This window comes from Salmo salar, chromosome ssa10, assembly GCF_905237065.1.
Source record: "Salmo salar chromosome ssa10, Ssal_v3.1, whole genome shotgun sequence".
Taxonomy (NCBI): domain Eukaryota; kingdom Metazoa; phylum Chordata; class Actinopteri; order Salmoniformes; family Salmonidae; genus Salmo; species Salmo salar.
Window position 1 is genome coordinate 117,165,690 of NC_059451.1, and position 14,948 is coordinate 117,180,637.

Consider the following 14,948-nt stretch of genomic DNA (forward strand, 5'->3'; position numbering starts at 1 on the left):
TCTGCGGTTGTGAGGCCAGTTGGAGTCTAAAACGACATAGGCGGCTTATGATTGAGAAATTAACATAAAATTCTCCAGCAACAGCTCTGGTGAATATCCCTTAAGTCAAAATGCCAATTGCACACTCCCGCAACATTGGTGGCATTGTGTTGTGACAACTGCACATTTTAGTGGCCTTTTATTGGCCCCTGCACAAGGTGCACCTGTGTAATGACCATGCTATTTAATCAGCTTCTTGATATGCCACACCTGTCAGGTGGATGGATTATCTTGGCAAAGGAGAATTGCTCACTGACAGATTTGTTAACAGAATTTGAGAGAAATAAGCTTTTTGTGTGTATGAAAAATGTATTTTATTTCAGTTCATGAAACATGGTCCCAACAATTTACATGTTGCATTTATATTTTTGTCGGGTGTAGTTTGGTTATCTATCTGCATTTACCCTTTTTTTGCAGTAACTGTTTTGACTTGTCACTTGTTTATCTATCCTGCTGCCTTTTTAGTCAATTACCTCGTACCCCTGCACATCTACTCGGTACTGGTACCCTGCTTACAGTACCAGTCAAGTTTGGACACCTACTAATTCAAGGGTTTTTCTTTCTTTACTATTTCCTACATTGTGGAATAATGGTGAAGACATAAACTATGAAATGGCACATGGAATCATGTAGTAACCAAAAATGTGTTGAACAAAATATATTTCAGATTCTTCAAAGTAGCAACCCTTTGCCTTGATGACAGCTTTGCACACTCTTGGCATTCTCTCAATCAGCTTCATGAGGTAGTCACCTGGAATGCATTTAAATTAATTTGTGGAAAGTCTTTTCTTTCTTTAATGCGTTTGAGCCGATCAGTTATGTTGTAAAAGATAGGGGTGGTATACAGAAGAGAGCCCTATTTGGTAAAAGACCAAGTTAATTTTATGGCAAGAACAGCTCAAGTAAGCAAAGAGCAACGATAGTCCTTTCCTGTAGTGCTCATGAGAGCCAGTTTCATCATAGCGCTTGATGGTTTTTGCGACTGCACTTGAAGAAACTTTCAAAGTTCTTGACATTTTCCGTATTGACTGACCTTCATGTCTTAAAGTAATGATGGACTGTCGTTTCTCTTTGCTTACTTGAGCTGTTCTTGGTATTTAACCAAATGGGGCCATCTTCTGTATACCACCCCTACCTTTTCACAACACAACTGATTGGCTCAAACACATTACAAAAGAAAGAAATCCACAAATTAACTTTTTAACAAGGCACACCTGTTAATCGACATGCATTCCAGGTAGAGATCGACCGATTAATCGGCATGGCCGATTTTATTTAGGGACGATTTCAAGTTTTCATAACAAATCGGTAATTAGCATTTTTGGATGCCGATTTACATTGCATTCCACGAGGAAACTGCTTGGCAGGCTGTGACCACCTGTTACGCGTGCAGCAAGGAGCCAAGGTAAGTTGCTAGCTAGCATTAAACTTATCTTATAAAAAAACAAAAAAACAATCTTCACATAGTCACTAGTTAACTACACATGGTTGATTTAATATTACTAGGTTAACTAGCTTGTCCTGCGTTGCATATAATCAATGCGGTGCCTGTTAATTTATCATCGAATTACAGCCAACTTTGCCAAAACGGGTGATGTTTATTAATTTAAAAAAAGCACATTCACGAAAAAAAGCACAATCGTTGTACGAATGTACCTAACCATAAACAAACAATGCCCTTCTCAAAATCAATACACAATGCATATATTTTTTAACCTGCATATTTAGTTAAAAGAAATTCACGCTTAGAAGGCAATATTATTTAAGGAAATTGTGTCAGTTCTCTTGTGTTCATTGCACACGGAGTCAGGGTATATGCAACAGTTTGGGCCGCCTGGCTCGTTGCGAACTAATTTGCCCGAATTTTACATAATTATGACAAAATTGAAGGTTGTGCAATGTAGCAGCAATATTTAGACTTAGGGTTGCCACCCGTTCGATTAAAATACAGAACAGTTCTGTATTTTGCTGAAAGAAGAAATGTTTTGTTTTTGAGATGATAGTTTCCGGATTTGACCATATTAATGGCCAAAGGCTTCAAGCCTTTCTGTGTTTTATTATATTATAATTAAGTCTATGATTTGATAGAGCAGTCGGACTGAGTGGTGGTAGGCAGCAGCAGGCTCATAAGCATTCATTCAAACTTTACTGCTTTGCCAGCAGCTCTTAGCAATGTTTGAATCACAGCACTGTTTATGACTTCAAGCCTATCAACTCCAGAGATTAGGCTGGCAATACTAAAGTGCCTATAAGAACATCCAATAGTCAAAGGTATATGAAATACAAATGGTATAGAGATAGTTGCCAGGTCATAATTCCTATAATAACTACAACCTAATACTTCTTAACTGGGAGTATTGAACCACCAGCTTTCTCATGTTCTGAGCAAGTAATTTAAACGTTAGCTTTTTTACATGGCACATATTGCGCTTTTACTTTCTTCTCCAACACTGCTTTTGCATTATTTCAACCAAATTGAGCATGTTTCATTATTTATTTGAGACGAAATAGATTTTATTTAGGTATTAAGTTAAATAAGTGTTCATTCATTATTGTAATAGTCATTATTCCAAACTTTATATAATCGGTATCTGTTTTTTTTGGTCCTCTAATCAGTATCGCCGTTGAAAAATCATAATCAGTCGACCTCTAATTCCAGGTGACTACCTCATGAAGCTGGTTGACAGAATGCTAAGTGTGTGCAAAGCTGTCAAGGCAAAGGGTGGTCACTCTGAAGAATCTCAAATATAACATGTATTTTGATTTGTTTAACAGTTTTACTATATGATTCTGTTATTTTATAGTTTTGATGTCTTCACTATTACTGTACAACTTAAAAATAATGAAACCCTTGAGTGAGTAGGTGGCAACTTTTGACTGGTACTGTAAATAGCCACATTATCTTTACTCGTTGTATATATTACTTTATTTCCCCATTTTCTTTCCCTCTCCATTGTTGGGAAGGGCCCGTATGTAAGCATTTTACTCTTAGTCTACACCTGTTTACAAAGCATGTGACTAATAAAATTTGAGCTGGCTGTCTGATCTCAAAGTGTGGCCTCTTGGCACAGAGTCCTGGGGCTGACGGTGGTGACCAGCTGTTCTCATGGTGTGTGTGTTCAAGAGGGAGAAAGGGAGCCGTGCAGACAGATGTTGCCGGCTGAGAGGGCTCCATTCTGGCTTGTCACCTGTTGTGCTGGTGTGATGTTGGATATGCACCCTGTATCGAGGTTAAATAAAAAATAAAAAAATAAAAAGTTGTCTGCTCTGGTCCAAAACCAGTTTGGCTGAAGATGTAGACTTAGATCAAACTGTGTATGCTGTGGCCTATATCGACTTTAAACCGTTCTCCTGAGTCTTGTATGCTTCATTTGTAATTTTGGGCAGGAAAAATATTGCGTTAGTGGTGTCGTCCCGGACCTAGCTGGTGCTCTATAGAGCACGGGGACAGGAAATAGAGCCTACTTTCACATTACATGCTCAGTGTTAGATTTGTATAGTCGGCTCTGTATAGTCCCGTACTGTTTGAGGCATTTGTGTTGGATAGGTTTCGGGAACCAGGGGAGTGTGTAGGCAGGTTGACCTCTCCCTCTTGGACAGTGGCCTAAGTGGAGCAGAAAGCTTCTAGCTAGCTGGTGACTGACAGTTCCAAGAAGCGCTGGAAGGAGCGCATAACTGTTAAGGATGCATGGTATATCGGTGAACATATCGGAGTCGGACGATATTAACTAAAAATGCCAACGGTATCGGCCCGGTGTCTAGTTTAACGCTGACGTTAACCCGATGTCAAAGCTACCGTGCATACCTATATAACGTAGGTACAGGACGTAATAACGCCAAACAAAATTTTGCGCTACACGTGCCACGCAGCATTCCTAACCTAGCCCACAATGTCTGCTGTGTGGATCGAGCAGTCAACAAGTCGGGCAGTCATTTGAAAGAGTTGTCTCGCTGAAATGATCTTAAAGGTGAAATCTATTAAAGCAAAAATAATAGAATTCGTTGCCCTTGACAATCAACCGTTCTCCGTCGTGGGTGTTGTTGGCTTTCGCCGACTGGCCGAGCACCGGTACACACTACCAAGTGTGCTATTTTTCAGATATTGCCCTACCGGAGTTGCACAGTAATATCGTCACTGCTATTAGCTTCACGACATACAGTGAGGGGAAACAAGTATTTGATCCCCTGCTGATTTTGTACGTTTGCCCACTGACAAAGAAATGATCCGTCTAATTTTAATGGTAGGTTTATTTGAACAGTGAGAGACAGAATAACAACAAAAAAATCCAGAAAAACGCATGTTAAAAATTGATTTGCATTTTAATGAGGGAAATAAGTATTTGACCCCCTCTCAATCAGAAAGATTTCTGGCTCCCGGGTGTCTTTTATACAGGTAACGAGCTGAGATTAGGAGCACACTCTTAAAGGGAGTGCTCTTAATCTCGGCTTGTTACCTGTATAAAATACACCTGTCCACAGAAGCAATCAATCAGATTCCAAACTCTCCACCATGGCCAAGACCAAAGAGCTCTCCGAGGATGTCAGGGACAAGATTGTAGACCTACACAAGGCTGGAATGGGCTACAAGACCATCGCCAAGCAGCTTGGTGAGAAGGTGACAACAGTTGGTGCGATTATTCGCAAATGAAAGAAACACAAAATAACTGTCAATCTCCCTCGGCCTGAGGCTCCATGCAAGATCGCACCTTGTGGAGTTGCAATGATCATGAACGGTGAGGAATCAGCCCAGAACTACACGTGATGATCTTGTCAATGATCTCAAGGCAGCTGGGAGCATAGTCACCAAGAAAACAATTGGTAACACACTATGCCGTGAAGGACTGAAATCCTGCAACTCCCGCAAGGTCCCCCTGCTCAAGAAAGCACATATACATGCCCATCTGAAGTTTGCCAATGTCCTCTGAATCATTCAGATGTTCAACTGGGTGAAAGTGTTGTGGTCAGATGAGACCAAAATGGAGCTCCTTGGCATCAACTCAACTCGCCATGTTTGGAGGAGGAGGAATGCTGCCTATGACCCCAAGAACACCATCCCCACCTTCAAACATTATGCTTTGGGGGTGTTTTTCTGCTAAGGGGACAGGACAACATCACTGCATCAAAGGGATGGTGGACGGGGCCATGTACCGTCAAATCTTGGGTAAGAACCTCCTTCCCTCAGCTAGGGCATTGAAATGGGTCGTGGATGGGTATTCCAGCATGACAATGACCCAAAACACACGGCCAAGGCAACAAAGGAGTGGCTCAAGGAGAAGCACATTAAAGGAATCTCTCAGGTTTTGACCTGCCATTTGAGTTCTGTTATACTCACAGACACCATTCAAACCGTTTTAGAAACTTTGGAGTGTTTTCTATCCAAAGCCAATAATTATATGCATATTCTAGTTACTGGACAGGAGTAGTAACCAGATTAAATCGGCTACGTTTTTTTTATCCAGCTGTGAAAATACTGCCCCCTAGCCATAACAGGTTAACAGCTACACTAGTATCTTATTTAATTATTATTTATATTGAGTGCTTTTCTAAGCAGCAGACTAGGAACCCCTGGGTCTACCTTCAGTGTATTTGGGTCTCCAATATGCTGCTAGTTTTTCCCCTGAGGAACCCATCACTACTAGCCTGGATCCCATAATTCAGTTTGGATCTAGGCTCTGACCCCGCTGTTGCTGCTCCTGCCAACAAGCTTCTCTTCGCCTGATGCATAATTTTTCATACTAGCACAGCTGGATGAGGTGTGACCAGACCACAGTTGATTTGGATCATCCTCAGCCAGGTTCCTATTACATTCTAGAGCATTCACTCACACCTGCTTTACTCTGAATCGTTATTCTGGAGACATTTTGATTGTCCTTTTTTTTTTTTACATTTATTTTTTTATTCATGCATCCATTCACACCCTGACTCGCCTCCTAATTTGCATCCCCTTGGCCTTAATCACAGTCACCTGGGGACACTCACTTATTCATTTCAATCCATAACTACGGTCACCGGGGACTCTCCATGAGATTAGAAGCTAATGGGGTAGGTCTTGTTGTCAGGCCCTGGCTGCTTGTTGTTTAACATGGGGCTCTAGTCACAGCCTGTTAACATGGGGCTCTAGTCACAGCCTGATTGGACACATCTGTCTTCATCAGGGGAAATGCAACAATGAAAATGAGGCCATATTGAGGCAGAATTGGAGTTAATGCTGTGATGAAAACGTCTTTAATGGGGCCCTCATCAGAGCACCGATGTACTGATTTTATAGACCAGGACAACAGTCCTTTCAGCAGTCTGTAGCACCTTGTATGGAATTCAGATGAGATATCAGACTGAAGAATGTGTGTTGCGCCTTGCTGTAGTGACTCAAGGTGCAGGCTGCCCTTCCTGTGTGTCGTCATTTAATGTAATCGTTGTGGTTTACAGCCTTGTAGTGCTGGGGCTAGCGCGCACACACACACACACACACACACACACACACACACACACACACACCAGAAACCAACTGCTGCTATTTCTGTGTTGCTTGTTGTCATGTGCCTTGCTGGAGTGAGAGGTGGTGCATCACGCTCTGCCTGTGTGATCTAACCGTTGTGAGGCGACATAGCCCTGTGACCTTAACCTAAGGCCGTCTCCTACTGCCAAGGGACTCCGGAGGGAAGGGAGCATCAGTTATAACCCAACGAGGGAGAGCCTCTTGTTCACATGGCTATTTACAAACTCCCTTTACCACAACTATGGATTGAACCAAAACATGAAGCAACGCTGCATGATATCACAGGGTGTGGATGGGCCTATGAATTTTAAAACATAATAATAATAATTTTTTTAGGTAGAGTCGAGTGATCAAACAATCCCAGCCAAGGAAAAGCCTTAGAATACAAGCCTAAGTTAAACTGGTTGGTGTTAATGCTCCATTAGTTTAGGATTCATACAGAACCCAACGACACCAGGTGACACATTTTGAGAAGATGGTTGACATGTAGTCTAGAGTATATAGCCTTATATTGGCGACTGGTGCTGCCTCCATGACAGTCTCGCTATAATGGGAGCTTCTAGGAAAGATGCAGCAGCAGTGTAGCTGACATGCTTCTGCGGTCAGACCACAGCGAACGGCCAGGTCAGGCATATGGTCCCGGTAAATCATGTTATTTTATGGGAAGAGCAACAGCAGGTATGCTAATTTCAGACTTGTGCCTTGGAGTCCTCTGGAGCCCAGGCGTCAGCTGCTCCCGGGTGTCTTTGGGACAGGTCACCTGCCACATCATAGGGCCGCCTGGCCTCAGTCTTTCCATGGTCTGGGTCGTAATCATTGGGGTACAACATATGTAGCAAAACGCTTTGCAACTTAAAAGGGCACATGTGTTTTCTTCTTATTGGATACTTTGGAGACTTCTGTTTTAAAATGGAATATCCCCTTCTCTTTCCCCCTTTACTTGGAGAGTGCCCTCAAGTGACTAATCATTAAGTTTCCTCAAGGAATTATTTTTGTTGACGTTTTAATTGGACAGTAAAACAATCAGAATGGGGACGGCCCCATGTTTTTAAAGATCACTTAGCATTTACAGTGCCTTAAGTATTCATACATCTTGATTTATTTCACGTTTTGTTAGACTGATTTCAAAATGGATCAAATATTTTTTTTCTCACCCATCTACACACAATACCCCATAATGATAAAGTGTAAACTTGTTTTTAGACATTTTAGCAAATATATTAAATGCAGATCTAATTTACATAAGCATTCACAACTCTCTGCTATGACACTCCAAATTGAGCTCAGATGCATCCAATTTCCTTTTGATTGTCCTTGATGTCAATACAATTTGATTGATGTCCACCTGTGGCCAATTCAATAGTTTGAACATGATTTAGAAACATACCTGTCTATATAAAAGGTCCCCACAGTTGACAGTGCATGTCAAAGCAGAAACTATACCATAAGGCAAATACAGGCAAATCCTTGATGAGAACCTGCTGCAGAGTGCCAACGACCTTAGAATGAGGGTGAAGATTTACATTGCAGCAGGACAATGACCCCCCCCAGAATACAGTCAAAGCAACCTGGGAATGGCTAAAGAAGAAGAATGTGGAAGTCCCTTTGAGTGACCCAGCCAAAGCCCAGACTTGAATCCCATTGGAAATCTGTGGATAGACTTGAAGATTGCTATTCACCACTCCCAATCGAGCTTAACAGCGCTGGAGAAAATCTGCAAGGAAGAATAGGAGAATCCCCAAATCCAGATGTGCAAAACTGATACACACCCAAGACGACTCAAAGATGTAATCGCCGCCAAATGTGCTTCTATAAAGTATTAACTCGCGTGTGAGTGCTTATTTAAATGAGTTCTGTTTTTCCTTTTCAACACGTTGTGGAAGAAAATTCTAAACATGTAATTTATGAGATGTGTGTGTAGATGGGTGAGATGTTGAACTTTTTATTATTGAAAAAACAAATATAGTGTAGTTTTTATTTGTATAAATATTTTGACTCTTTGGCCATATCATCCAGCTCTAATTCACACCACATGCATAGTTATCAAGATAATCATATGTGACAGGCAGCTGTGTCTGTATCGAGTGGCGCAGCGGTTTAAGGCACTGCATCTCAGTGCTAGAGGCGTCATTACAGACCCTGGTTCGATCCCGGGCTGTATCACAACCGGCCATGATCGGGAGTTCTATAGGGCGGCGCACAATTGCCCCCGCGTCGTCTGGGTTAGGGGAGGGTTTGGCCAGGCTGTCAATGTAAATAAGAATTTGTTCTTAACTGATTTGCCTAGTTAAATAAAAAATCTTGATTGTACATGTAGGAGAATGAAGGCGCTCAGCAAAATGGTGCTGTGTTGGGACCTCACTCTGGTGCAGGTTTCCTTCAAGGATCTTTCTGTACTTTGCTCCGTTCATCTTTCCCTCGATCCTTACTAGTGTCCCATTTCCTGCTGCTGAAAAACATCCCCACAGCATGATGCTGCCAACACCACGCTTCACCTTAGGGATGGTGCCAGGTTTCCTCCAGACGTGATGTTTGGCATTCAGGTCATAGTTCTATCTTGTTTTCATCAGATCAGAGAATGTTGTTTCTCATGGTCAGTCCTTTAGGTGCCTTTTGGAAAACTCCAAGTGGGCTGTCATGTGCCTTTTTTACTGAGGAGTGGCTTCTGTCTGACCACTACCATAAAGGCCTGATTGGTAGAGTGCTGCAGAGATGGGAGAACCTTCCAGAAGGCCAACCATCTCCACAGAGGAACTCTGGAGCTCTGTCAGTGACCATTGGGTTCTTGGTCACCTCCCTGACCAAGGCCCTTCTCCCCCGATTGCTGAGTTTGGCCGGGCGGCCAGCTCTAGGAAGAGTCTTGGTGGTTCCAAACTTCTTCCATTTAAGAATGATGGAGGCCACTGTGTTCTTGGGGACCTTCAATGCTGCAGACATTTTTTTGGTGCCCTTCCCCAGACCTGTGCCTTGACATGATCCTGTTTCGGAGCACTACGGACAAATTCTTCAACCTCGTCTTGGTTTTTGCTCTGACATGCACTGTATACTGTGGAAACTTTTATATAGACGGGTGTGTGTGCGCCTTTCTGAATCATGTCCAATCAATTGAATTTACCACAGGTGGACTCCCAAGTTGTAAAAACCTTGCAAGGATGACCAATGGAAACAGGATGCGCCAATTTCAAGTTTCATAGAGGGTCTGAAATACAGTACCAGTCAAAAGTTTGGACACCTACTCATTAAATGGTTTTTCTTTTATTTTTACTTTATTTAAAAAATAAAATAAAAAGTACACTGTAGAATAATGAAGACAAACTATGAAATAACACATATGGGATCATGTAGTAACCAAAAAAACGTGTTCAAAGTAGCCACCCTTTTCCTTGACAGCTTTGCACGCTCTTGGCATTCTCTTAACCATCTTCACCTGGAATGCTTTTCCAACAGTCTTGAAGGAGTTCCCACATATGCTGAGCACTTGTTGGCTGCTTTTCCTTCACTCGGTCCAACTCAACCATCTCAGTTGGGGCGGCAGGTAGCCTAGTGCGTTGGACAAGTAACGAAAGGTTGCTAGATCGAATCCCCGAGCTGACAAGGTAAAAACGTCGTTATGCCCCTGAACAAGGCAGTTAGCCCACTGTTCCTAGGCGGTCATTGTAAATAATAATTTGTTCTTAACTGACTTGCCTAGTTAAATAAATTGGTTTGAGGTCGGGTTACTACATGATTCCATATGTTATTTAATAGTTTTGATATCTTCACCATTAATCTACAATGTAGAAAATTGTAAAAATAAAGAAACCCTGGACACGACTTTGGACTGTTACTGTATGTAAATAAGATGTATATCATTAATGTATATAAAAAAAAATGTCTAAACCTGTTTTTGCTTTGTCATTATGGGGTATTGTGTGTAGATTGCTGAGAAGAGTTTTTTGTCCATTTTATAATAAGGCTGTAATGTTTCAAAATGTGGAAAAGGTCAAGGGGTCTGAGTACTTTCCGACTGCACTGTACATATGTACGAGTTCAGAAGGCAAGTCACTCAGCAAAATGGCGTCAGGCTGTCTGGTTACTAGATAATGGTGTCTCACGACACAATGCCCGCTGCTTCAGTTAGACGTAGCGTTAAGTGGGAGGATTACAAAGCGTCCTTCTGACTCACTAAAGGCCCATTGTTATCGTGGAGGGTATCTGTGAAGTGTCCTCTCCAGCATCTGAACAATATAAGCTTGTTTCCCCTGCTGCTGTGCTGGGGATGGCATAGAAAAATTATTTGTAGAATGGAACCTGCTATCACGGTAGGTTGACTTGGAATAGGGGATGTCCATTCTAAGAATTCTATGTCTATGGAACGCTGGTAGGTTACTCCCTGTTCCATTGCCAACCAAACCAATACCCGAGGAGTGACATGGTGATGGTTTACAGGCAACAATCCTCTGCTTACTGAACTGTTTTTAGAGGGTAAAACATTATGTAACGAAAATACAAAAGGAGTTTTTTTGTCTTTTTTTGGAGAAGTTCAGTCCTTCCTGTGTTTTCGGCCTGCTATCTTTCAATTTGTGCTGACTGACCCTACTGTGCTAGGGCCTTCCTGCTGAGAGGATTCTGTGTAGCTAGCTGTCAGGGTGGGTGGCGGGGGTAGTGAAGTCGCCCCATGGCTTTGTGTGGACTGTAAAGCGTCTTATGCTTCCAATTTCAGTCGTGTGTGTGTGTGTGTGTGTGTGTGTGTGAAATGTGTATATATATTTTTTGTAGCGGTGAATAGCTGCTTGGATGAATTGACTCCAGTAGGCTGGTTTGTGCCTCTATTTTTCCACCCTAAAATATGTGTGATTACTTAACAAGTATTGGATTTGGGTGTTTTCTAAGAGTTGGATTTCCAAAGGAAGAATCGCTAAGGGACTTGTCAGTAAGCATGTCGTTTAGGTCGTCCCTTGGTGTGTCGGCCGAGCGTTTGGGCTCTGTGTGTGTAAGAGATGGATGGCTCGTGTCCAAAGGTCTGTATACTTACCCTTTATCATTTAAATTTAGCCTAGTCACCTTAACCCTGTTTGTTTTCCTCAGGCCCTCTGCTTACTATCCCATTAGAATTAATTGGTGTGTCTCGCCAGCTTGCTATCCACCAGGAGTCCCTCTGCTCATCATCTGGCTGTGTGTACACCACACACACACACTTGTGTTCCTCAAGCTCATGTGTGCTCTGCTGTGAGTGAATTATAACTTCTCGTTGGCATTACCTGTACCTAGGAGACTGTAGGGCAGGGATCAACTCGATTCAGCCACGGGCCGATCATTTTTTAAATTTTTCATTGTTTTTCTGAAATGGATGTTTGGTGGCAAGGGGGGCTTAATTAAAAAAAATTGTAGGCTGCAAGAAGCCCAAAAAGACAAAACGGTCATTTCAAATCTAGCATGCGTCAGATTTCTTTTAATTAAAATCACTTCGAGTTCATTTCCAGTTTTTATTTTTAGCCGCGGGCCACCAGTTGGGGAACCCCGCTGTAGGGCCATAATCACAACGAACTCCCCTCCCTCCCAGCTAAATGTAGGACCAGAGTCCAGCCTGGCTGAGTCAGGAAGGCTATGGTCAGAGATTGAGATGCAGCCTAGCTCAGTGGAGGCATGTCCTCAGAGAGGCTTCTGCTGTGTTGTAGTGAACTGTTTGATACTGGTACGCTCACGACGTGGTCTCTAAGTCCTAGTGGGGGTCTGTGAGGTATGCTCCTGTGCTGTGTAGAGTACTAAGCTTAATCAGTCCAAGTCTAGCCTTAACTTAATCACCCTGAGAATGCTGATCTCCTCTCAGGGCCCGTCGAGCTGCCTTGTGTTGACGCTGACCCACCCTGAGAGAAGAGAGCAGGGGGGGGGGTGGTGTGGCTTGTGTTACCGTCTCGCTGAATTGTTTATAAAACAGTGCAAGTTGAAGTACTATTTCATTGGCTGGTAAAGGTAAATAAAACCGACTAGAAAGCTAAAGGTTAAAACAAGGATTAAAAGTACAAACTATTAGATCAATATTAAACACACACTCCCCACTTCATTCTTGTGACTAGCCGCTGCCTGTCAAATTAATACGCCTGACGACAAACACACGTTTAGCATACATTCAATGATTAAAGATGGGGGATTGTCCAGTCATTTTGGAGAGGATGTGTGATTATTTTCATCAGTGTCTGCTCTTTTTTTCTGTCAGCCAGACTTGTTAGTTACGTGTTCTAAAATGTATGTAAAAAAATAAACGTGGTACAGATGTGACAAATTATCGCTAGGGAGCAATTATTCTGGTAATACTGCAGCACGACTTAACTGCTTTAGTGCCAGGCAACTGTACCAGCCACACTGACTGGTGGACCCAAAAGTATATTTCAGGTCCTGACTGGTGGACCCAAAAGTATATTTCAGGTTCTGACTGGTGGACCCAAAAGTATATTTCAGGTTCTGACTGGTGGACCCAAAAGTATATTTCAGGTTCTGACTGGTGGACCCAAAAGTATATTTCAGGTCCTGACTGGTGGACCCAGGTTCTGGTACAGTCTAATAATCCTTCACCTCTCCTCCACAGCAACGGCAGCAAGATGAACGGTTCCATTGAGAACCTGGAAACGCCTGACCATGACTCCATCAAGATGTTCGTTGGCCAGATACCTCGCTCCTGGACAGAAACCGAGCTCAAGGAGCTGTTTGAGCCCTACGGCGCCGTGCACCAGATCAACATCCTCCGAGACCGCACCGCCACACCCCCCCAGAGCAAAGGTAAGGGGGAGACGGGCACAGAGCGAACACACACTGCACCCAGACACACACACACACACTGCACCCAGACACCCGCAGAGCAAAGGTAAGGGGGAGACGGGCACAGAGCGAACACACACTGCACCCAGACACACACACTGCACCCAGACACCCGCAGAGCAAATAATCAATTTAAAATGTCTCTAATGAAGCCCTTTCTATACCAGCATAAATACCTTTACTATAGCCCAGGCCCTAGAGGCCAAAGAGTACTGAAACACAGAAAGACAAGGTGCCAACACCATTCATTGTCAGTGTTGACGGCAAATACCTCAGAGCCAGGCGCTGCCAGCTGTTTGTGCAGACAGTTGTCTATTACTTAAAATACAACATTAGGTTCTAATCTATTATTAAGGGTTAAGTACCAACCCTCCTTACACCTGTGCATTATGGAAAACATATTATCTTTCCTCTGGTGAGATGGAGAGATTATTTTCCATTTAAGACGATCACCTTCTAAAAGAGTGCCTGAGTTGAGCGGTTTCATTTAGCCTCGCAATTAGACAAGACGGCGACGTGGAAGCCTGCAGTTATTTTTATTTTTTAAAAACATCTAAATTACATTACACCATTACATAATACCTAACAAAAACATAACACCTAACAATGCAGCACCTTTCAACCATATCAGTGGAATATTAAACGGCAAAAAATAATAATAATAATAATACATTAAAAATAAAACCCCCATTACACATCTGTTCTAACTTCAGCCCTAGCTTCTCACCTGCACGTCCGGTCGCTTATATATAATTCAGAAAGTGTTGGCATATCATACAAAAGTTTGCTATCATTGATTCATAAGATGCAGTCTCCGCCATGAGTTTAAGCCAATCTGTTTTCGGACAATCTGCTCTCTTCCAGTTATGTAGTACAAGTCTAGCCGCAGTAAGAAAACCCGCTGAGGCAAGACCAAACTCTACTTTTCTAATACGTGGTGGTTATAATGGATTAATCCCCTAATAAGCACAGCTGTGGGGACTTTGGGATAGACTGTGCCACCATTCTTCAAGTTTAAGAACCTCCTTCCAGAAAGCAAACACCATGGGACATCCCCATATAGCATGCAGAAAGGTACTTACTTCACCCTTGCATTTCCAGCATGAAGTATTTAGCAATAAACCCATTTTATCTGGGGTCCAGTAGTATCTGAACAATCTTGTGTAAATGTATCCCTGGTACACCACCCTACATTGGAAACAAATATTTTCCCATACATCATCAATGTCACAATTTAAGATCCATCTCCCAAATCAACCTTAAATTCTCAGTTCCCATGTTGTGCATGAGATTCTTTTTATAAAACACCGAAGCGGACTGTGATATTCCTTCAGGTCCTGATAGGACATAAGCACTATAACTCTGCAATGCTGGGTTGTATTAGAGTCTCAGTCTTAAATCATTTTCCACAGTCTGTGCCTGTATTTAGTTTTCATGCTAGTGAGGGCCGAGAATCCACTCTTGCATAGGTACGTGGTTGCAAAGTAGAGGTCGGCCGATTATGGTTTTAATACCGATTATTGGAAACCGATTAATCGGCCGGAATTTCTTTTTTTTTTTCCTTTAAATATTTTTGTATACATTTTTATATTTTTTATAAAACATTTTTATATATATA

General features: G+C 42.4%; 1 protein-coding gene across 15 annotated transcripts in view; it reads left to right on the forward strand.

Annotated features, from left to right (window-relative positions):
• Positions 1 to 14,948, forward strand: part of LOC106561659 (CUGBP Elav-like family member 2) — a 57,607-nt gene that overhangs the window by 13,183 nt on the left and 29,476 nt on the right. For all 15 annotated transcript variants that reach the window (XM_014125817.2, XM_014125819.2, XM_014125821.2 and 12 more), the window contains exon 2: positions 13,101 to 13,291. In XM_014125817.2, coding sequence (XP_013981292.1) covers positions 13,101 to 13,291 — 191 coding nt within the window. The remainder of the gene's footprint in view (positions 1 to 13,100; positions 13,292 to 14,948) is intronic.